At 45.3% G+C, this 22,866-nt stretch overlaps 1 protein-coding gene across 6 annotated transcripts in view; it reads left to right on the top strand.

The window, feature by feature from the left end:
• SLC44A5 (solute carrier family 44 member 5) overlaps positions 1-22,866 on the top strand; it is a 220,555-nt gene that overhangs the window by 153,593 nt on the left and 44,096 nt on the right. For all 6 annotated transcript variants that reach the window (XM_006268954.4, XM_006268953.4, XM_019489100.2 and 3 more), the window contains 4 exons: positions 7,465-7,549; positions 16,703-16,787; positions 20,358-20,486; positions 21,494-21,554. In XM_006268954.4, the coding sequence (XP_006269016.1) occupies positions 7,465-7,549; positions 16,703-16,787; positions 20,358-20,486; positions 21,494-21,554 (360 nt within the window). The remainder of the gene's footprint in view (positions 1-7,464; positions 7,550-16,702; positions 16,788-20,357; positions 20,487-21,493; positions 21,555-22,866) is intronic.

Genomic DNA, 22,866 nt, shown 5'->3' with positions numbered 1-22,866 from the left:
CAACACTGTACATCATACTTAACAGTGCACCAAGACTCATAACAGGCTGCACAACTTACACACACTCAGATGTATTCCCTGTACTCTTGGGCATTAGATCAAGTGCTGTAAGAAGACAGACCCTAACATCATTACTGGCAACAGAAACAAAAGATGATGGAAATCACCTGCTCCATCAACTATTAAATGACGACTTGAACAGATGGAGACTTAAGAAGTTTAAAAGTCATAAATTGCTTGTATATGAAGCCCACAAGCTCCTGGAAGAGATTGGGGATGCTGAGCTAGACCTATGGGCAGCAATGGAGTGGGCTGACTGCTGAAAAAGTCAGTTCTTTTCCTACAGCATTTTATACCAACACCAAACAAGACCCCCCTTGGACACAACCTTGACCGAGAAGTTGGGTCAAACTGAACAGACTGAGATCTGGATACGGGCACTTCAAAACAGCACTGTACAAGGTGAACATCTTGGACAGCCCCCTGTGTGAATGTGGCATCCAACAAACAGCACAGCACTTCATTGAAAGCTTCGATTTTTGCAACTGCTCAGATGGGGTAGATGGAATCTGCATGTTGAGTAATAATACCAGACAGTGGATTATAGGTTTGGAAGTTGATACCTGACACAATACTAAAGCAAAGACATTTTTGGGGTAGGAAACAGGAGAAAGAAGGGGCTTAAACCTAGCTTACATTCTGCATTTACGTATCTGATAACCCTCCCACAAGAAGCAGGAGTCCACTTAGAACATTTTATGTCTCTGTTTTCTTTCCAATGCTGGATCTAATCCTTCTCTCCCCACTGTCTGCACAGCTGATTCTGCCTTGCAGGTCTCACGTGCTCCTTCCTTCACTCTTCAGACCCATGGTCAGAGTGAGGGAACTGGGCTTAGTAAAGAGGGCATCCTTTGTTCTCTTTAACGTGAATATTCCTCTGTTCTGGACATTGCATTGAGCAAGGTACTGTGGCACTGCTGAGCACATAGAAACCTAGAAGCACTGGCTATTTAGAGCTGTGCAGCATTCTGGCTCTGTTAGATCCTCAATCTCCCTCCAGCACTGTACAAATCTTCCTTAATGCTTTAGCTAGAGCTTCAGGGCAGAATTACATGGCCTGTTCCCCCAAATGAGGAACTGCATGAAATATGTTGTGAAGACTGAAGGTGGCAAAGGATGCATAGGTGGCCAGAATCCTCTCTGCCCTGGCTCCGTGATCTCATAACGTGACCAATGTACCCTGAGATGATGAATTTGTCCATCTCCCCTGTTTTGCCTACAAAGTGGAATCCTGTTAGAAAAAAACCTTCTAACCAAACCTTTAGATGTAAATACTACCAAATGTCCTAGGGGTCTAGAAGCCAATACTGGGTTCTAGTCAACCTTTTGTGGCTAACCATTGTTTCTACTTCTGGGATAGGTACATCTAAATTTTCAGTTCTAAATCCTGAGACGTCAGATCAGACAAGGTTCTTTGGGCAAATCCAATATCTTTTATTAGGCCAACTAAAATAAAAGATTAATAAAAGATATTGGATTTACCCAAAGAACCTTGTCTGCCCATGTCCTTAGACCAGGGGTTTTCAACCTTTTTGGATCAATGTACCCCCAGCGGCCGGACGTGAAGCAGTGTTCGCCCGGTGGCTGGGGCAGGCCAGGAAGGTGGGGAGGGTGGTACGCAGCCGCTAAATGTGAGCTTCCCCCTCCTCCTGCATCTGGCTGGGCGGGCAGCGCCTGTATGGCAATGCAGGATTCTACGTGGTGATGCTCCATCCCTGCCCACCTGTGCGTACCCCTTAGGGCCTTCTCACGTACCCCTGGGGGTATGCGAACCCCTGGTTGACAAGCCCTGCCTTATACCAACACAGCTACAACCTACACCTATAGAAGTCAGATCCAAATCCCGTTTTTCATCTGTCCTTGTATTGTAGTTCACCCTTCCTATTACTTCATTTTAATTTTAAATGAAAGATGAGATCAGCCTTGGTCTGACTCCAAGGCCCAGCCCTGTTCAAAATGCATGAGAGTCAATAAAGTTCACATAAAGAGAAAATAGATTATAAATCATTTCTTAGTTGTGAATCATGCCTTACATATCTCTTGTCCTTTGCCTTATTATAGAAATAATAGAAAGTAGACATCCCCATTTTCTTGAATATGTAACAATAGCCTTTGCAATCCATGTGTAATTTGGCTGAATAAAGAAGGGGGAAGAACAGGCTCATCACATGGATCTGCTATTGATAGAAAATCTCTGAGTCAAATTCTGGTGTCATGTGCATGTACAACTCCCACTGGCTTCAGCTGTGTGTGCACCTATGTAATCATGGGTAGAATTCGGTTCACTGTCAGTTTCAGGAGGGCTGAATTGGAGTCTGGCTAAAAAGTAATCAAATCCCCTTGAAAGACCAAACTTGATGATTTATGATAATAGCCTTTCTCCATCCTGCTTCAGCAGTGGTTGCTGCTGAATGATTATATTGAATAGAAGTATTTATTCCATGAATTATTTTTTTGCTATCATTGTGGTAACTTTACAGGTGAACTAATAGTGCCAATTTAACATTCAATGAAGTTTTATTTCTTCTGGAACCAATTTCATTCTTCATATTTATTTGGAGACTGGGTATATCAGGGGAGACTTTTTAATCTACTAGAAAGCCTAAAATCTGAGGTTGTTCTCATTCAGCAAAATGCATGTAAAAGACAGCCAGTAAATTATCATATATAGAGCCCTAGGCTTCAAAAAATGGAGTAATTCTAAAGGAGCAAAATTTATTGTGACTTAAGTTCATTCTTGAACTGTGGTTCATACCAATCAGATTATGCCTCCTAAAGGACTTTTGATACAAAGAGAAACCATTTACCCCAACATAGAGGTTGAAATCAATAGCTTCAACATGTATAGTTCAGGTCTTCCTAATGCAACATTAGTATTTGCAGTAGCAAAATTCTCAAGCGCTCTCTTGTATATTAAAGGAAAAATGTTGTTTTTATACTTCATTGTACTTAACCAAGCCAAAGATGTATGATCACATATCAAAGTAAACCATCTCCTTAGCTTGTAAAATCTCATCCTCAAGGGCCCATTCATCTTCAAGAAGATCAGAGACTCTCCTTCCATTTTGGCATTATTTAGTTAGATAGCAACTGCGTGATGGATTCAGATTCTAAATGATAGCCCAAGATCTTACTAATTCTTCAGCCAAAGCAAACCTTGCTCTTCATGTCATTTTTGCTGTGTTTTTATAGCTGTAGTTATACAAGCTTGACTTCTAGCAGCTTATTTGTGGGCAGGGACATATAATGGAAGTAAACACTGGGTTGATAGGATACCTGTGAAATCCGTGAACATTTCTTATATACAAAACTTGATGTAGTCCTGCTTCTAAGAAAGTTTATATGCAGCAGTGTCACCAATGTGGATTTACAAATTCTGCATCGTGTGTCCTATTATCTGCTTCACTGCATTTGTAAATTGCTTGTGTTAAAAAGCCATAAGTACAATTTGGCAAGCTTGTTCTTTCACATATTAAAACATTCAAATATACCTTTAAGGGAAGCAAAATAAGGACATGAATGCCTGCATTCCCAAAAAATACAGTTGATGGAATGACTCAGTCTAAACAGATTTGCAGTTAATTTTTAAGTGCCAGAGGAAGCAGTTGTTCTAGTCACATTTTCTCTTTGTGAGGGAACTTTCCAGCATTTGTAACCACTTACTCAACCCTAGAGCAAAAAAAAAAAAAAAGAGGAACGTATCTGACAAACATTTAAAATGACAGACATTAGCCATTTCTTGTGTACTTGCTCCACAGACGTGAAAGGACAATGACATAACCTTAGGCTTCCTGAAAGTGAAGCCCTGTCAGTGTCAACTGCTATGCTTGTGTCATATGCTGTCTATTGCTACACTGAAGGCTGACTCAGTTGTGCAAGATGGTTGAATCTGGCCTTTTTTTTTTTCGGCTCAGCTGTCTGTGATAGCAATCGAGCGGCAGTCTTACAAGTATCCAGCTGCGCACGACCTTTGGCTGGCATAAAAAGTTCTGTACACTTGGATTCCATTTCATTTAGTACTTGATATTGGGTCACCAGTAGTGCAGCGCAACAAACAGCTCTGCACTGCTGTTTGAGGCTAATTATGATGATAATCTTGCACTTCGGTGAAGCTGGTGAATTAGGTCCTCTTCTTCACTGCAAAGGAAAGGAAATGGAACATTTATCACAGGAGGTTCTTTTCCCATCATTGTTCTAACTACACAAAGATAGTGTAGAAGAAGTTTATTAGCACAGCATCTTAGCCATGGCTCATAGCAGTGGCAATGAAAGGAACAGTATCTTTTGCTTTGCTGCTGCAGTTTCAATCAAATGCTGAATCTCCATCCTCTATTACAGACCAATTCTTCTTGATTTCTCTTTGCAGTTGAGTTGAGATGTACCTCCCCTGCTTCTACCCACCAGAATTGATTTAAAAATAAAGGAGCTCACTTTACAGCAAATGTTGATAAAGCTGTTTTCTAGATATTGGTCACAGTCTGATCTCAGTGAGGTTGGCAGGAGTAAATATTGACAAAGAAAAGTGTGTTTAACTTATTTCTTAAAACAGGTTTATTTAACACTGGGTTAGTACCCCAGGTCCAACAAGGATTCAGGGATATGGAAAAGCCAAGGCCAAGTAAGGACTGTAATGGGCAATTTGATGAGTTCAACTTGATAAGAGGTAGGGATTGTTTCCCAAGGCTAGAAATGCTGTTCAGAAAAATCAGAAAAAACAAAGAAAAGAACGAGCAAAATTTTCCAGCATTTTTATTTCTCTGGTTTTCACTACTGACTGGGAAGCCCTTTGCAAAGGCTTGTGTTTTGAAAAATAATGAGTTCAGAGCCTGATGCAGATCCAATGAGTTTTTCCTATGACTTGAGTGGACAGTGGATCAGGCCCAACGGGCAGAAACAACAAAACAATAAAGATAATAAAAACAAACCGTATCTGGTTAGTCGGCAGGCTGCACGCAGTTTTGTCTGACAAGGCTCCAGTGTAGAAAGCAGATATAAGGAAAGAAGTTTTGCTTATTCTTACAGCCCTCTGCTTTTTACTGAGCAATTGGGAGAGAGTGCTGCTTCTTATGTGTGTACATGATGGGCTAAGATGGTTGGCAAAATATTATTGCAATGTTCATCTTTTTCTCAAATTTTGTAGATGTCAAAAATAATTTGAGACAAAAATGCTTACCAGGGGAAGGGGTTTGCAAAAATGTTTGCAATAGCAGCTAATTCCAACTTATCTATACAATACAGGTATAGGTATTGCTATTGAAATCTCAGCCTGGTTTTGAATTGGACGTAACAGGTTTTATTCCTACTGCCTCCTGCCATGCTGTTGTGAGGAAAAACTGTCAAAAGGAGAACAAATAGTTTCTTTAACTGAACTAATTTAAAAAGCTATTTTTTTGGAAGGAAAGGGAAAGATTGATACAGAAAACTCACCTAGAGTATACAAATAAGCTTAAAGACCTCTCATTGCAGGACAAAAGACTGATCAATTTGAGTCTAGTTTTCCAACTGCATGAGATACAGGGAAATATTAAAGAGCAAGGAAACTTTCTTTTGTCTGAAACCCATGGGGAAGAAATCCACACGTTATAACAAACAACCAGTCTACTTGCCAAGAGCTCCAAAGCCTTTCAAAACTCCACTGTACATATGAATAACGTAATCAATAACTGGTCATATGCCTTCCTTGAAAGAAGATTGTATCTCATAAATATTTTTGTTAGGTTATATTATTGAGCCAAGTCAATAGGAGCTTCATACAAGCATGTAGTTGTATATCTTGCAGAATTGAGGCCTTAGTAGAGAAGGGAGAAAATAGACAAAATTAATCTGAACATCCCTAAGATATTTCATGCCAAGCAACAGATTAATTTACCAACTCAAAAACATGGTATATTTGACATGTATTGAAATGAATTACAAACTGACTTAAGATCTAGAAACATAGAGTGAGAAGAAAATAAAACTATATGGGGTGAGAGATACCATCATTTGTTTTAAAGTTGTGTAAAATGATATAGCTACATGAAAACCAATTAAATATATTTTGGACCTTGTCTGCAGGCATGAATATTATATCTACTGCTCTGTGACTATGAGGCTGTCTCTTGACCACACCCATTAGTGTAGCATTTGAGGGTTGTCTCTTCTGTTGCTGCAATGACCTTGAAGAAAATTTAATTTCAAGTGTGGCTAAATTTAACACTACAAAATCGAGAGAAAATTGGGGCAATTACAGAGGAACAAGTTCAAAGTGATTTGCATAGATCAAGGCCTAAAGTATATGCTAAGTGGCTCCTGACATTCAGTGTGCAGAGCAAAAGTAGGAATCTAGGAACTAAAAATAATTGCAATGTTATAATCTCCTGTATAAAATACAGAACAAGGAAACAGATGGGGGAAGATCACAATTAATAAGCTAAAGTCAATCATGAATTGCCACAGTCACATTTGCAAACCAGATCTTGGTTACAGAGATGTTTGAGTGTGGGATAATATTCTGGCACCGTACTATCTGTAGAAGATAACATTTAGAATTTCAGGAGAAGATTTCATTTTTACTCTAGGAAAGATACAGAAGGAATAGCTGCAACAAATTGCAGTCAAAATATTGTTGTGTTTGAGTATTGGGAAGTGGTGAATTAGCCTCTGTAATGCATCAAAGAATGGTACCAAAGGTGATTTTCATGGTGGTGAATATGAATCTGACAGACAAAAGATTGTATGGATGGAAATAGCTATTGAGCAAGCAATTGTTATCTGAAGTAAAGGAATGAAAAGCACAGGAATTCTCTAGTTCAGACTGAGTTTCATTTCCCAGATGGTGGTAGGCTATGTTATCTTGTTCTTAGCAAACCATCGTAATCAACCATAGACACAAGTGGGGGAAATTACCAAAAAAAAAAGAGCACATGCAAAAGTTTGCATCCATTATTAGTGTAACCCAGTGTCCTTTAGGATCAGTCAGCATCAATTTTGGCCTTCTGTCATATACCCTGTATAATCCCATTCATTTCAATGGGAGTCATGAGCCTATGTGAAAGCTCAGTTGGATCTGCATGATATAGCTCCATAGCACTATATGGCTTTAAGCCAGCAAAGCTTTTGTAATGCTGCTTTCTCCTTTTAATAACCATTATTGTCTAAGTGCATTACCTCATCTGTTGGCCACAATCCAGACATGTGTGTCCTAAAGGAAAAAAGAAATGTTTTACTTTCCGACTGATTCATCCATATTTTTTTCATTAATAAATCTACTGTTTAAAGAAAATCAATATTCTTCAGCAGCTATTGAGAAAGGTTAAAATGGTGTATGACACCCATTTTAATTGATAGTGAACTCAAACTATTAGCAGGCTGATGTTGAACACTGAACATATTGTGTTAAAAGGTGTGTATATATATTTGCAGCTTGGGTGCATGGTGACCCCAGGAAAGTGGTCTATCCGACTGACAGCCATGGGCAGTTCTGCGGCCAGAAGGATACCCCCAATGAGTGAGTACTAAATACAGTCTGTGGCTTCATTAGTCATTCATCGTGTATAATAAATGGGGAACTTGATCATCCCTCTCCTGACCCTAAAATCTATTAAATCTATGATATGGCTGGCAGCTTCTCAGCCTGCAGGACGTGCAAAGGCTGCCAGATTTCTACCACGACCTCCTCTGGGCCTGGAGGCTGGTCTCCACCTCCAGGTCCCCTGCAACATTTGCCCAGGGCATCGACCTGCTCATCGAGCCCCTCCTCTAGAACCTCCAGCTGGAGGTGCTGACAGCAGAGGCGCCCTGGTTGCAACAGAGGTGTCACCCATATTGGAGATCTCCTGGACTACGATAGGCAGGAGTGGGTGGACCCCACTGCACTATCCTGGCACATGGGTCTACCCATGACACATGCGGCCTGGCCTAGTGGCACTTCCTGCTCCACCACCTAAGCCAGATGGAGGACACCAGGCCGGTTCACTTTTCCACCATCCATCGTCGCCAGATCTACACGCTCATGTGCTGCACAGTTCATCATGCCCCCCTTGTGTCCTGCTCAGACACCAGGTGCCTGGACCTGCTCAGTGAGGGCATGGCTGGGTCACCCCAGTAGCAGAGTCTGTACTCCAATCTCATCCCACAATCCAATGGGGACCTCAGCTGGCGGCTTCACCATGGAGCCATTGCCACGGGCATGTATATGGCGAGCTTCACAGACATCCTGGTCTCCTGCCCCTTCTGTGGGCAGAGGGAGACCCTGGCGCACATGACCCTCGAGTGTGCCAGACTGCAGCCTCTCCACCTCCATCTCCAGAACCTCCTCCTGAAGTTCTGGTTGAATTTCACCCACCACCTTTTTGTTTTTGGTCACCCCATCCACAACCCCACCAAGTCCTAGGACCTCCTGGTTAGCCACCTCCTGGCCCTGGTCAAGTGGGCCCTATATTTGACCAGGAAAGAGGCTCTGGCTGGGAAGGTGCCCGGAGACTGCAGGGCCACTTGTCTGTGCACATTTCCAGGCAGAGTACCAGTGGGAGGTGTCCACTGGCTCCTTGGATGCCTTTGAGGACTGGTGGGTGCTGTCCAAATGGCTAAGAGGTCAGCCACCTTGTTTGCTCTCCAGTGCTGGCCCTGGACAGGCTCCTCCACCAGGGTCTCGCCACTTGCCTCACCAGCAGAGATCCTGGTGTTCCTTGCTTAAAAATTGCAAATTCTTTGATAAGAAACCCAAATTCTCTCATTAAAATACTCAAAATCCACGTTCTTCTGCTATTAAAATGAAACCCCTATATATAGAGAGATCAGTTAGGCAATGTTTTATTGATATATTTACAAGTTTAAAGCAATTTGGAAGCCTGTCAGTGCCTCTATCATCCTAATAAAATGGATTGTAAATATCTATACACTTTGGCATTTACTTTTGGTTTTTTTGTCATAGAAAAATCAGAGCTGCCCCTACCACATTTGCTCACCAGGATGTGTGACACTGAGCAGCACTGATATGCCAATCCCCTGCCCCTGCCCCTCACTCTCAACCCACACTCATCCCAGTCCTCTCACTCCTGACCCACAGCCCCTTCCTGCCCTCACTAGCTCCCTCCCAGCCACAGCTTCGTCCCAGCACCAGGCCATGAATCCAGCTGCAACTGTCACACCCACTGCTCTGAGGAGTGCCAGCTCTTGCTGTTCTGCACCCTGCCTCATGTTGTTCCTGGGAAGCCTTCCAGGTCCCTTTCCTCCCAGCCTGGCCTCCCCCTACATAGGCTGCTCTAGGGTGGCAGGGAAGCTCCAAGCCTGGCTTTGGAGATCTCTCCTACCTGGAGCACTCCCCCACCTGCAACCCCCACATTTCTCTCACCCACCCTTGCTACTGCCTCTACTCTAGCCCATCACCCCCTAAGTGTGTCTGGGACCAGGAACACCCCCAAGCTGGGGCTGCATGTCCCAGCACCGGTGTGTGCATGGGGCAGGGCTGCAATGTGGCAGTTGCCCCTGCATCTGCGGCTCCTGCCAGCAGGTTCTGTCCCATCCTGTTTGGCGGTTGGGCACACAGGATGTGATTTGTTGGGGGGATGTGGAGATTTATGCAGGTGAGGTTTGTGGAGGGGTATGGGGCTTGTGTGGAGGTTTGGGCGGTGTGAGGTTTGTGGTTGGGTATATGGGTGGGGCCTTGTGGGGGTGGTTTGAGGCCACAGGGACTGTATGTGGGTGGTGAGCTGCTTCGGAGAGGCGGGTCTCTTGCCTGCCACCCACATGGTGCACAGCCTCCCTGCAGCAGCAATGGCTGTTGGGGCACCCAGGGCCCTCCTGGCAGAGCCCTCCCCATGGCGTATGGCAGCATGATGGAGCTCTAGCCACCTGGCACCCGGCACAGCCTGTACCACATCGCATGGGGGTGGCCTGTCCTGGTCTGGAGCTATGCACCTTTGGGCAGCACTGGGCCACTCTGGCTGTCACCCAGGGTCCTGGCATCACTCACAGGGGCTGTGCTTGGGGCCAGGCTGGGTCCTGCCCCCGTGGAACTGGCCTAGCTCAATGGCATGCAGGCCACTTGGAGGCAGGACCCAGCCTGGCCTGATGTGCGGTCCCTGCAAGCAGGGCTGGGACCCTGGGTGACTGCCAGAGCAGCCCAGTCCTGCCCAAAGGCACACAGCCCCTAGCTGGACCAGGCCTGCATGATATGGCACAGACAGTGCTGGGTGCCAGGTGGCTGCAGCTGCGCTGCACTGCACCATGCCACAAGAGGGCTCTGCCAGGAGGGCCCTGAGTGCTCTGACATTCACTGCTGCTGCATGGGGCTGTGCATTGTGTGGGCGGCAGACAGAGGACTCACCCCTCCTGAGCAGCTCACCACTCACACACGGTCCCCTACACCCTGACAGCCCCCCACCTCCAGTTCCCCCCCACCGCAGTCCCTATTTGCCTGGAACAGAATGCAGGTCCAGGTCATGCCTTGCCCTGCTCTTGTTTGCCCTGCATGCTATGGCAGTGTGCTGGAGCACCGGGGTAAGCGGCAGCCATAGAAATGGTCTGGGCACCTGCCAGAGTGTCTGCCTGGAGGACCACACACTCCAGGAATGTGCCCTGCCCCACTATTTTTCTGCGAGTTTTTTTTTTTTGATTCCTGGATTTCCAGGTATCAAATTTAGAGCCTGCACTGCAATTATGCAGCGCAGGTAATATTTTTTGTTCCCAGCATGCCTCTTGCAGTGTCTCAGACTTTGTTGAGACACTGCAACAGGCATGTGCACACTCATCTGGACATGCCCCTTGTGTCCATCACTGGGAAAGAATGACTTGAAAATATTACAGGCTGCTTCCCATTTTACATGAACCAGGCTTTCCCTGTGTAGCAGTCACTAAAGGGAAGCCAATCTTTAGTAACAAGGGAGAGTTCTCTTTGTCTTCTACTAGCTGCCTTCTGCCTTTGTGCTACTAGAAAGGAAAATATGTTCTGGGAGAGAGACAGTTCATCCTCTCATACTCCTGAATGGAGGAATCTCGAGAAGTGACCAAAAGAGTTTCACCTACTCAAGCAGAGGAGCGGGAATAGTCAATCATCACTGTTCTGCCCTTCAATTCTTACACAAGACCAGGAGAAGCACCTGGGCCAGGTGGCTCTCCCTTCCCCTCCATAGCCCTATGGAAAGCAGCAGGGGGAGCAAGGAAGCCCTATGGAAAGCAGTAGGGTTTCACAGATGTATAGGAACCACCTGCAGGACCTTGAGAAGAAATAAGTGATGACATTAGTGGCTTGAGCCTTTCTTCCTCTTTTGCATTTGCCTCATTTGCCGTTGTTGCATTCCTTTGTGTGCTTACACTTTCTCCCCTACACTCTCTATTTTGTCCTTTCCTTGTTTCATACACACAGATGTACCTGCCCCCTCTCTTTTGTTCTTTCCTCTAGTTCCTGGGGGCATGAATGCCGTGTGCCCCCGGATTGGGGCGGGCACCACCCACAGGCAGTATTGGCAGTGGGGGGGAGGGGGGGAGGGGCAAGCACTGACCACCTACAGATGCCACTAGTGGTGTTGGCAGCAAGGGGGGGTGGTGAGTGGTGACCGCCCACAGGTGCTGCCAGCAGTGTCAACAGCACTTTTGGCAGGGGCTGCACCGCCAAACACAGGGGGTGCACGTTCACCCATGTGCACCCCTATGTGTTGCCAATACCCAGGGGAGAGGACTGTGGTACTTTTTCATTGGTTGAAGAGCTTCTATAAATAGATAAGCCAAAATGTACATGGGAAAATTCAGCTTGGAGGCAGATGAGAGTTTATGGCATCTGTGGCATTTATTTCCAGATAAATAAGCCAGAAAAACCCAAAATGAAGGCATGGCTGTACATTCTCCAGAATGAAAGGCCACTCAGGGTAGCTGCAGTGCCTGTGCAGCTTGCAGTGCCTGTGCAGCTGTAGCACAAAATAACTCATGGCTTGTACAACTGCCCCCACTGGCAACCTCTAAGGCTTAGTGACAAGCTATGAAAAAAACAAGGGACTTACAATGCCTTCATGGGTATTATTGACAGGTCCTTATAGCCCATAGTGTTTGAAAGATATAAGGCTAAACTAGGACTCTGAGGTTTGTGAGTCTCAAGTGGTGATGCCAATCTTTTATGATTCTTGTACCTGTACTAATTGCTTCCCAACAATGATTGCACTGAGTTGTAGTTCAGAAAAAAATTAAACATAGAAACAAGCCAAGATCACACAAAAAAACAAGTGAGCTACAGTGAGCTGAATTAACTATGCCTTATTTTTGCCATCAGAGTGCCTCTAGGGGAATTATACATCTTTGCGCCTCCCTGTAATCTGTCCAGTAATCTCCACAGAATCTCAAAATTTGTTTTGTCTTCTGCCAAGCACAATGCAATCATAAAATACAATTTTATATTAAAGATGGAAAGCCAGTCCTCTGCAACTATTTTCTTCTTTTATACTCATGTTTAATCTTTGTTCTTTCCTATTAATGTCACCAGCCAGTCAAATACAGCAGAAGAAGAGTAAAACAATGTGTTAATGATACGGCTGCACCAGGTAGCTCACAATTTATAAATATTCGCAAGAAACTGTTGCAGAGAGATGACATTTCAGTCCAAAATTTGACTCTATTGATTTGAAGAAATAACAGCGAATGATGGGAGGTTACATTTGCCAGGAGTTTGTTCATGTTGGTTTACTGGTGCACGATGGAATATGTCTAAGTGAGTGAAAACATCCTGACCTTCTAAAATGTCAGGCCCGATGATCTAATCCTAATTCCATAGGGAGCTGGAGTTCACAGTGTCATGGGGCAGAGTGGGACTCTAAGGCACAGCCATGCAGAGGGGTAGGAGGGCCTGTCTTGCAGTCAGAACTCTGAAGGCAGAGGCAGTGACGGGCCTGATCCTTTTTTCTTTGGTGGAGCCTGCCCACCTCTCCCATGGCCAGGAAGCGAGCTGCCCTGGGGGGCACTGCCACTGCAGAGGAAGGGACCCCCACACAGCTCAGGGGTTGCTTGGCCTGCTGGCAGGTCACCTCCCAGCCATGGGCAAGGCAGGCAGATTCCACTGGACAAAAAAAGAAAAGGATTAGGCCCCTAGCCATAATGAGATGGAAAAATTGAAATGGTTTAGTTCTCAGGATTTTATTCTATGCCCCACTGTTTCAATTTAGGGGGCACAGAATAAAACCTTGGAGATTAAACCCTCATCACGTGTACAAGCACCCTAGAAGTGCAAGGTACCTTGCTGTAAGACAGATCCACTAGGTCTTCTCCAGTCAAGGGCCCATAGCTTCCATTTTCTCCATCCCTAGGACAGACCCACCAGATGCATCTGCCCTGGAGCTGTGACCCTTGCAGCTTTTAGTGTCCTCAACCCTAATTCCAATGCCTGTTGTTGCTGTTTCACGATTGACAAGAACATCAGTGTCACAGAGTTTCTGCAGGGGCTTGAACTGCCAGTTCACCAGATAGTTTAAACAATAATTGGTTTTAGTCCAATTCAGACTAAACACATTTTAAGAACAATGACATTTCCAGCAGCCAGAAGCAGCATCCACTGCTGTTGCTGTTGATGGAATAGCTGGACTGCTGAGCCACATTATGACTCATTGGCTGCATCTACGCATGCATTTACTCCAGCCTAGATTTACTGTGCAGTAAAATACTGCACAGTAAGGGATTTTGGATATGTCAACACATGTGGGGATTAGGGAGCAGATTTGCTCCCAATTCCCTTCAGCCCTGCAATGCACCCCTGTGGACACTGAAAGGAGGTCCAGGGTTCCCCTGGGTCAGGGGTGAGCAAAATGCAGCCCGGGAGCTAGATGCAGGCTGCTAGGCCATTCTATCCAGCCTGTGGGGCCCCTACAAGACTTAGAAAATTTATATTTATCTGCCCCTGACTGCCTGTCATGCAGCCCTCAATGGCTTGCCAAAATCAGTAAGCGGCCCTCTGCCTGAAATAATTGCCCACCCCTGCCCTGGGTGCTAGCCCAGAGTCTGGCAGAGAGCACCGGGCCAGGAGATAACTGTCTTCTGGCTCTGGGAGGCTGCCTGCTGCTGGGGCAGGGACAATGTCCCCCTGTCTTGGCAGCAGGGAGCTGCTGGCCTTGGCTCCCTGATCAGGCACACAGAGCTTGGAAAAAGCTGCAGGGAGGGGCAGGTCCCAGCCTCCTGTCCTGATCTGCCAGTGGGGCAGCTAGCAGCTAACTTGCTGCCCCACTGGTGGATCAGGGCAGGGGGCTGCAACCTGCCCCACCCCTGCAGCTCTGTTCTAAGCCTTGTGCATCAATCACCCAATCAGGGCACAGGGTTGGGACCTGCCCCTGATTGTGACATTTTCCAGCCAGCCCCAAGCTGCACAGAGAAGTCTGCGTGTGCAGCCTGGAGCTGGCTGGGGACCATGGGTGACTGGTTCCACCTTAGTCAGGGTGGGCACGTGCCCCCCCTGTGACCAATCCCACTGAGCAGAGTGGGGGGGTCCCCTGTGAGAGATCCTGCAATTCTAGTGGGGAGGTCCCCCCATGGGTGATCCTGCAGTCCTGCACAGCAGGACCTGAGGTCCCCGCACAGGCAATCCTTCAGTTCCGGGGGGGAGGGTCCCGCGATGGCCAATTACTGCAGCCAATCACTGGGCTCACTGCAGCCCCTCCAGGAGTGGCTGTGATTGCTTCTGGGAGCAAGCACTGGCCGATCACTGTTAACTAATACAATTCAGGTTCAGAAAGCTATGCCTAGAGAGAAAAAGAAAGAGAGAGAGAGTGAGAGCTGGGATCTCACTGCTCCAAGGCACTCGGGTGATTTGTTGACAAGCAAAGTTCTCAGCATGATCCTTGAAGGGAGATGATCTGTTCCTCCCAGCTTCTCGAGAACAACAGTGGATGATGTCAGAGAGATTTCTTCCTCTTGAAGCACGCTGTTTGCTGCTTTTACAGATTTTTATACCCTCAGTTCAGCTTCTTCAAAGCACTCTTTTAATTGTATAAATAATTATCTTTTCTATTGACAAGGGGTTATCTGGTTTGGTACATCTCAAGAAACTGATTAACAACCAGGGAAAACATAAGTTTTTAAGGAGTAACCAGACACCTAGGAGCCAACTTGAAATTCTTATGGATAGCAGATATACTGGATGGGATACCTCATTGTTTCTTCTCAGATGGCTTGCAGCGTCAGGGTTTTGTATTTTACCTGTTGTGAATAACTCGCAGTTTAGCATGAGTGTTCATAAACTTTGTGGGGAGGACTTCCACCAGTCATCCCAGGAAAAGTATGATAGTATTTGTGGTCAGGGCTCCAACAGGCTGGATGCTGTGATGAACTCTTAACCATTGTTCAAATGTTGCCCATACCCCCTCTGACTCGGTTTCTTGCCTCAGCATTCCCTAAAACCGAGTTTTAGTCAGTCAAGTTTAAATAGGCCTCCCATAGTGGGACCGGGGAATGTATGGCCCGAGATCCCTAGTAAACTTTTCTTCTGCTTAGTTCTGGCTAGATGAGGTGTGTGTGCGTGGGGGGGAGAAATAGAAAAAGTCCGTTGCAAGTCCAGCAAGCTGGGTGCCAGGCCTCCCTCAGGAAGACAGAGCTGACAGGTAACACCCCCTCCCCCCCCCCCAATCATGATGGCAGAGTGGGGACTGGAGTATAAGGATTTCCCAGCCCCTGTAGGAGCTCCCTACTGCTGGGGAAGGGGCACATAGTCCCCACCCAGGCTCCTATAGCAGAGCCTGCCCCACCAGCAGGCGGCTCCTAGGGGCAGGGAGCTATCTCCCGTCCCCTGGTGGACAGGTGACTGGGAGCAGATTTGGCTCCCAGCCAGGCATCTACATGAGCACTAATGCCAAGTAAATTTGCTACTTGCATTTGCAGGTAGCAAATTTATTTACGATTAGAGAGATTTACTGTGAAGTAAGCATGTGCACATGTAGACCCACATGTTTACTCAGTAAACTATGCTAATTCACTGCTAAGCATCTTGTGTATATGCGCCCGCTTTGGTGCCAGGGTGCAGTGTGTGGTTTCTTCTACTTCCCTCACACATTCCTACAAGGACCAGCCACAGCCTGGCTTAGCCCTTACTTAGGAGCAATAAGTACTCAGCTTATGTGAAATTCCTCATCAGTTACTACATGATCCTGTTTTCCCAGGCAGCAGCTTTGGTTTTCTAGCAACAAACAACTCTGGATTGATTTTAGTGCCACCTCCTGATTAACAAAATAATCAGGGAATACTGGGTAGTGTGTGCTGATTGTAAGTTCATATGCAATATGTACTGGGCACGTTCAGCAGAGAAAGATGTACTGAAAAACTAGAGTGTATGAAGAGATGGTCTGCCACCTAAACCACTAGCCATCCACTTTTAGGAGATGTCTAGGATTGAGACTTCACTAACAGTAAAGTAACGGGTTTCATCTTATGATACTGCTGAGGGAAATGCTCCACAAAATACCTATACTTCAAGCACATCATTTTGACATAATATAGTAAGAAACTCCAGTTTTTGTTTGGTTTTCACTTATCTGAATTTGGCAGAGGTCTTTTTAGAAAGAATTACAGTAAAAGTGTCAACTAATTGTTAGTGTATATTGTAAGTCTGCATGTCATGTGGGTGTTTTTGTTATAAATATAGTGTACAAACATCTGGAGATATTAACATAATTATTTTATATCTACTTCTCTCTAGGAACAGGACCATTTTGTTTTACTTTAATATTCTGAAATGTGCCAGCCCAATAGTTCTAATTAACCTACAGTGCCCTACAACACAGGTAAGTGACGTACAGAGAAAATGTTCTCCCTGCCATTTGGTATGGATAGTTTGTAGAAATGTGTTGATTTACTATTTGCATTTTGTAGAATGTAAAATAATCCTATAGTCTAGGTATATCACAGTGTACACAATTCACGATGACCAGGAGAAAATACAGGAAGGAATAGGATTGTGTGTTTTGGATGTAGAGTGGAAGAAATTCCCAAGATAAGCTAGGTCAGGTCTACCTAATTATCAGTCATAATCTAGTACAGTAAAAGTTCTGTTATCTGGCTTCTTACAAGCCGGCGTGCTCCACTAACCGGCATGCCGGCTTGTAAGATAAAGTGAAACCAGAAGTGCCCACCATGGCACTTCTGGTTTCTCTGAGGCCCCATGGCTCGGGGCAAAGCAGCCTGTGCTGCCGAGCCCCCATGGCCCGGGGGCATAACAGGCTGTGTGGGGCCTGCCTCCCTGTCCCGCACGGCCCGCAGGAGGGGCAGCAATGCCGTGGGAGGGGCGGAGGGACGCCCCAGATGCAGTGGGAGAAGCAGTGGCTGGGGCCACTCAATTAACTGCCATATTTTGTTATTCAGCATCCCCCATTCCCGGGCGATGCCGGATAACAGAGCTTTTACTGTACAAAGAACTGTGCAGCCATATAGTTTTTGTAGAAAACAGTTTTGACAAGCAACTGGATTTTTCTAAACTCATCCCTTTTTAACCAGAACACATTCCCTTGCTTTCAACCAGCAGTAATACTTGTTGGTCCAGGCACATCACGTGCATTCTGTTCTGAGGGGCTGCAAGTCATCAATAGAGTTGCTTAATTTTGGGTGACCTTTTAGATTGGCTAATCACTTGTTGATTGTTGGATAATCAGTCTCCACTTTAGTGTGGAGGTTGTGTTGTGCTATCCAGATAGAGAATAATACAGTACTGACTTTGAATTTGCTGGTGTCTTAAATTATGCTCTATGGCCACATCTACATGGAAAACTTAGGCTGATCAGGGGCGCAGACCTGAGAAACAATGACATTTCCAGCAGGGGATATGGAAGAGGACAGTTCTCTTTCTCTTCTCCTTTGCTGCTGCAGTCTGAATCAAATGCTGAATCTCCATCCTCTATTACAGACCAGTTTTTCTTGGTTTCTCCTTGCAGTTGAGTTGAGATGTACCTCCCCTTCTACCTACCAGATGTGATCGGGATTGGGGTGCAGGCTGGGAAACTGTCCCCTTCCTGAGCAATTGTTTCCCAGCCCCTGCACCAATCAGCAGATTGGGGCACAGAACTGGGAAACTGTACTTGCCCGCAGCAGCTGTTTCCCAGCTGTTTTCCCAGCTGTTCTGCTAGAGGACAGTTTCTCAGCCCTGCTCCCTGATCTACTGATTGGAGTGTATGGCTGGGAAATGGCTGTTTGGGGCTGGGAAACAGCTGGTGCTCCTGGAACTCTGAAAGCAGAAGCAGTGAGGAGCTGGATCCTTTTTTTTTTTTGGCAGATCCTGCCCACCTCTCCCATGGCCAGGGAGTGAGCTGTCGGCGGGGTCTGCAGCTCCTGAGCTGCAGGGGTCTCTGGTCCTTCCCTCCATGGCAGCAGGTCCCCCTGGGCAGGCTGCTAGCGGGCCAGGTCCTGCCCCAGCTTGGGGTCAGAGAAGAGTTGGGTTGGGCTGGGTGCTGCCTCCTAGCTGGGGCAGGACCCAGCCCTCTAGCAGCCTGCCTGGGTGGCCCCAGGGGGCACTGCTGCTGCAGAGGGAGGGGCTCCCCACAGCTCAGGGCTTGCTTGGCCCTTGAGGGCCAGTTCCCCCACCCCCTGCTTCCTGAGCTGACTGGGACCAATTAATCTACTTCGTAGTAAATGCTGTGCACGTGTAGACAGTGACACTTTACTATGCAGTAGATTAGTCTACTGCAGAGTAAAGCATCTTGTGTAGATGTGCCCACTGTAAATCAAGCAAAGTGAAATAGGCACAAACAGTAGGTTGTTCTTAGTGATATATATTTTTAGGTATAAAATATCTCCCTCAACCTGGAGGAACATCTTCTCTCCATTCAAAAATTTGACAGGATTGATTTGGACGCTGTCTTGTCCTGCAGGTTGTTAACTCTCTGGCTGTATAGGATAATGATAAGGAACCATCTGTTCTTTTATGGCTTGCTCTTTAAATGAAAGAGGAAGCTGTTTTTTCTTTACGCTCCTTTCCCTTTCCATGGTCTCTGCAGAGGGTTGTGAGTTAGAAGAGCCAAAGATCTAGTCTACATTAATAAAACTATGGCTTTATAAACAGGTGTAGCACATTTCACTGCCCAATTTACAGTTGAAGATGCTGGTGGTTACAATGACAAATGTGCTCAGAGTAGCTGATTTTTCTGAACTAGGGTAAAATTAAATTGTCTTGAGTCCCAGCCTAATGGCTAATCCACCAGAGAGTGGCACTGACACCAGTAAATTATTCTGTGGCATTCAGCCTCTCTTGTAGATTAGCATGATATCCCAGTCTGGACATTCCTTCAAGTGTTAATAATGTGAAAGAATTACTGAGAACTCTTGTGCAGCCTACCTTGGAGGTAACGTTTCACTCATTTGTATAGCATCCCTCTAAAAGGAGGGGTCTGGATTGTATAGCTTGGCATGGCATACAGAGTTTCTCAGCTTTTTTGGTGCCAAAGAGTTGCGCTTCAAGCTGAATCAGACCAGGCCAGAACTCAGGAGTACAGAGGTGGTGGAGGGGATTAATGGTTATATTGATTCAGTGAACAAGACCTTGTACTAAGTGTTTTCAAAGGCAGCCTACTTGTGGATATATTCAGTCATTCCCAATCCTCACTTAGTTTCTTATGCTGATCTTGCTTATTCTGGTTTGATCTGGGGAGGTGTGAATTTTACTGCTGACATGTACACCCACCCAGTTTACTTTGAAACCAGTGGGAGTTCTGTAATGGATAAATGGCAATATAATGACCTTAATCTGGTTCACCTAACTATAGAGTGATATAAGCCTAACTTGACCTGGACAGCATCGTGGAAAGCGGACTTGATTGAAGATATTTTATAGGAGGAGAGTGAAGTAGTTTTAGCTGCATCAGATTTTATTGATCAGAGTTATACAATTGCAGTAGAGAAAAATGCCACGTTTTGTGAAACCAGCTACTGCCCCAATGTGATCCCATACAGGGTTGCTTGTGCAGAGTGAATCTAAAGCAGACGATATTTTTTCACATATTTTCACTTAAAGTTAAAAAGAAAAATGAAGCCAAAAACCAAGCAAACAAAAAACTTCTTTAAATTTTATATGTCCACTAGAATGTGTGGAACCTAACAAGACATATGGAGCAGTTGAGAGATACAGTACATGGGGAGTCATTTGAAATTGTCTTTTATCAAAAGGTTTAAAAAGTATTTATCTAGAGTTTCTAAAGAAAAAAAAATGACCATGTCCCTTTCTAAATGCTACAGTAAGCATTTCTCCAAGCAGTCTGATCAAATGGAGCACTTTTATAGATGGGCATTTTTTGTCTTTCTGTTTTGATTGCATGAATCTTCTTTTTCTTCCAATGTATCACAGGGCATTTTTTTTTCTTCCCTTACAGCTTTGTGTCTCAAAGTGCCCAGATAGGTTTGCAACCTACATAGACATGCAGGCTTCCTACAGATATAAACCAGATCAGTGGAATTACTACAGACAGTTCTGCAAACCTGGTTTTAATAATCCTTGGAAGGTATGTATATAAATATAAACAGGATGGATTCTTCTTTGAATCACAGGATTGTAGAATCACAGGATCAAAAGGGACCTAAAGGACCAACTTCTTGCACAGCAGAAGAGTATGCTAATCCTAAACCATCCCAAACAAATAGCTATCCATACCTTTTCAATATATATAATAGGAATTATCCTTAGTAGGTGTCAGCATTGCTCCATCAAATCAGTGAAATAGGCCAATTTTCACCAGTTGGGAATGGTTCTCTATGTGGCTCAGGGATTTGTCAGCAGTCAAACACATAACATTGTCAAATCTTTCAGTGTTTGCAAAAGGCTCAGATTAATGAGAAATATCTGCAGCTTCCCATACTATGGATGTTGGTGATATGGAAGCCGAGTTTATCCATTAGGTAGGTTTAATTTGCAGCGGTGCACATGAGATCAGGAGACCTTAGAGTTCTACTAATTAGCTTTTTTTTTTACCTGGGGAGGGAGCATTTCTCTCTAAATCAGCAGGCATATGAGTAAGTCTTTTGCAGCTTATTTAATATTTTATCCAGGAACATGACTGCATCTGTTGGGTAAAGTGGCTGTTTTGCATTCAAACATATGTTAATGTTCTTCCCACATTAAGAACACCTTGCAAGTCTGACATAAGCCTCAAGTTAATTGGTCTAAAGATAATTTTCTTCTTTGAGAAAGAAACGGGCAAAAACACCTGCCCAAACACCCCTGGTTCAGATGTAGGTTTGATGCTATAGGGTTTTTTTCTGTTAGTGTCATTAGAAAAGGCAGGAGAATAGTCTATTCCTAATTTACAATCCTGCAGGGATGCCTGGGACTTTGCTGTCATCATGTGGGTGTCTGGCAGATGTGCTAATCAAATCATGCCAAGAGGTCAAGAAGCAATTTGGGATATTTTCTTGATTTTAATAGTCCCAAAGCTTTTAGTCTTTAATAGTCCCAAGACTGAGTAGCATTTAGTGTTTTCATCAACCCCTTTCTGTTTTTCCCTTTGTCTAGTCTGTTGTCCAAGTTATACGTGATGAAGACTGTCCTTCGATGATCATTCCAAGCAGACCTTGTGAGTGGTTATACTTCTCAAGTTCATTTCAGCAGTGTTGGCATTCACATGCAAGCACAGTTCTGCTCTGGAAGTGACTCTGATGGTATCATGAACAGGACCCTGTGTTGTCTGTCAGAGACTTCTAGATCATTTTTTGACTGTCTAAATGCATATAGATGGTTTCTAGCTGCCAGCCATGAACATTCAGCCTGGGATCAGGTCAAACCAGCTGTTCCTGGTTTATTAATCATTGCCAATAATGCGGACTCTGCAGACCAAATCATGCCTTCTGAAACAAGTGACTAAGCAACCCCCTTATCTTCATTGACTGGCAGGAGGGTGGTAAGGCCATACTAGGATTGCCAGCCTCTCAGTTGTTTTTTATTGACAATCTGCAATCTTTCTACTGATAACCAAACTTTTTTACTGACATATTTGTACTGATATACATTTTTCCTAATGTAAGTGTAACCCTTTTGCCAGGCCCTGTACAAGGGCCAGATTCAAATTTATGGGTTTAACACCAACCATAGAAAAATGTTTGGTTGTCAGTAAAAAGTTTGCAGATTGCAGATTTTACACAATGCTGTCTCTACCCCAGGGGCTTTTTACTCACTCCTACATCCTGATACTCCCAGGTGCACCCTGCACCATGGTTCCCCTCCCCCCTAGACTTAGCCCTGCCAGCCTACTCTCCCCATCCCGGCATGAACCCCCACCCACCACCCCACAGGATGTCTGAGCTGCATAACCCCTCCCCATCCTGCCTGGACAATGCACCCCTACCTACCTGCAACCCAGCAGTATTACAAGCAGGGACCAGATGTAGCATGGTGTAACAACCTTCAGGTTCTCTGCAGGTTAGAACAAACTAAGTCTATTCCATCTCAGAGGAAGGGCAGCAAGAGGGTGCAGCAGCCCCCCTGGCTCTCCAGGGACCTAGCAGACCTCATGAGGCTAAAAAGAAAGACCTACAAAGGATGGAGGATGGGAGTCACCTCCAAGGAGGATTATTCTGCACTGGTCCGGTCCTGTAGGGAGCATACCAGGAAAGACAAGGCTGCAACTGAACTCCAACTAGCTTCAAGCATCAAGGACAATAAAAAGTCCTTTTTCAGATATGTGGGGAGCCGGAGGAAAAGCAGGGGTAACATTGGACCCCTGCTGAACCAGATGGGGCAACTGACAACTGGCGCCCAGGAAAAAGCCAACCTATTAAATAGGTACTTTGCGTCGGTCTTTCATCAGTCCCATGGGACGCCCATGCCTGCTACGGGACAGGGAAGTCCGGGTGAGGGTGATCCCCTGCCCTCCATTAATGCTGACTTTG

This window comes from Alligator mississippiensis, chromosome 5, assembly GCF_030867095.1.
Source record: "Alligator mississippiensis isolate rAllMis1 chromosome 5, rAllMis1, whole genome shotgun sequence".
Lineage (NCBI taxonomy): Eukaryota > Metazoa > Chordata > Crocodylia > Alligatoridae > Alligator > Alligator mississippiensis.
This window is presented reverse-complemented; position numbering and strand designations above follow the sequence as displayed.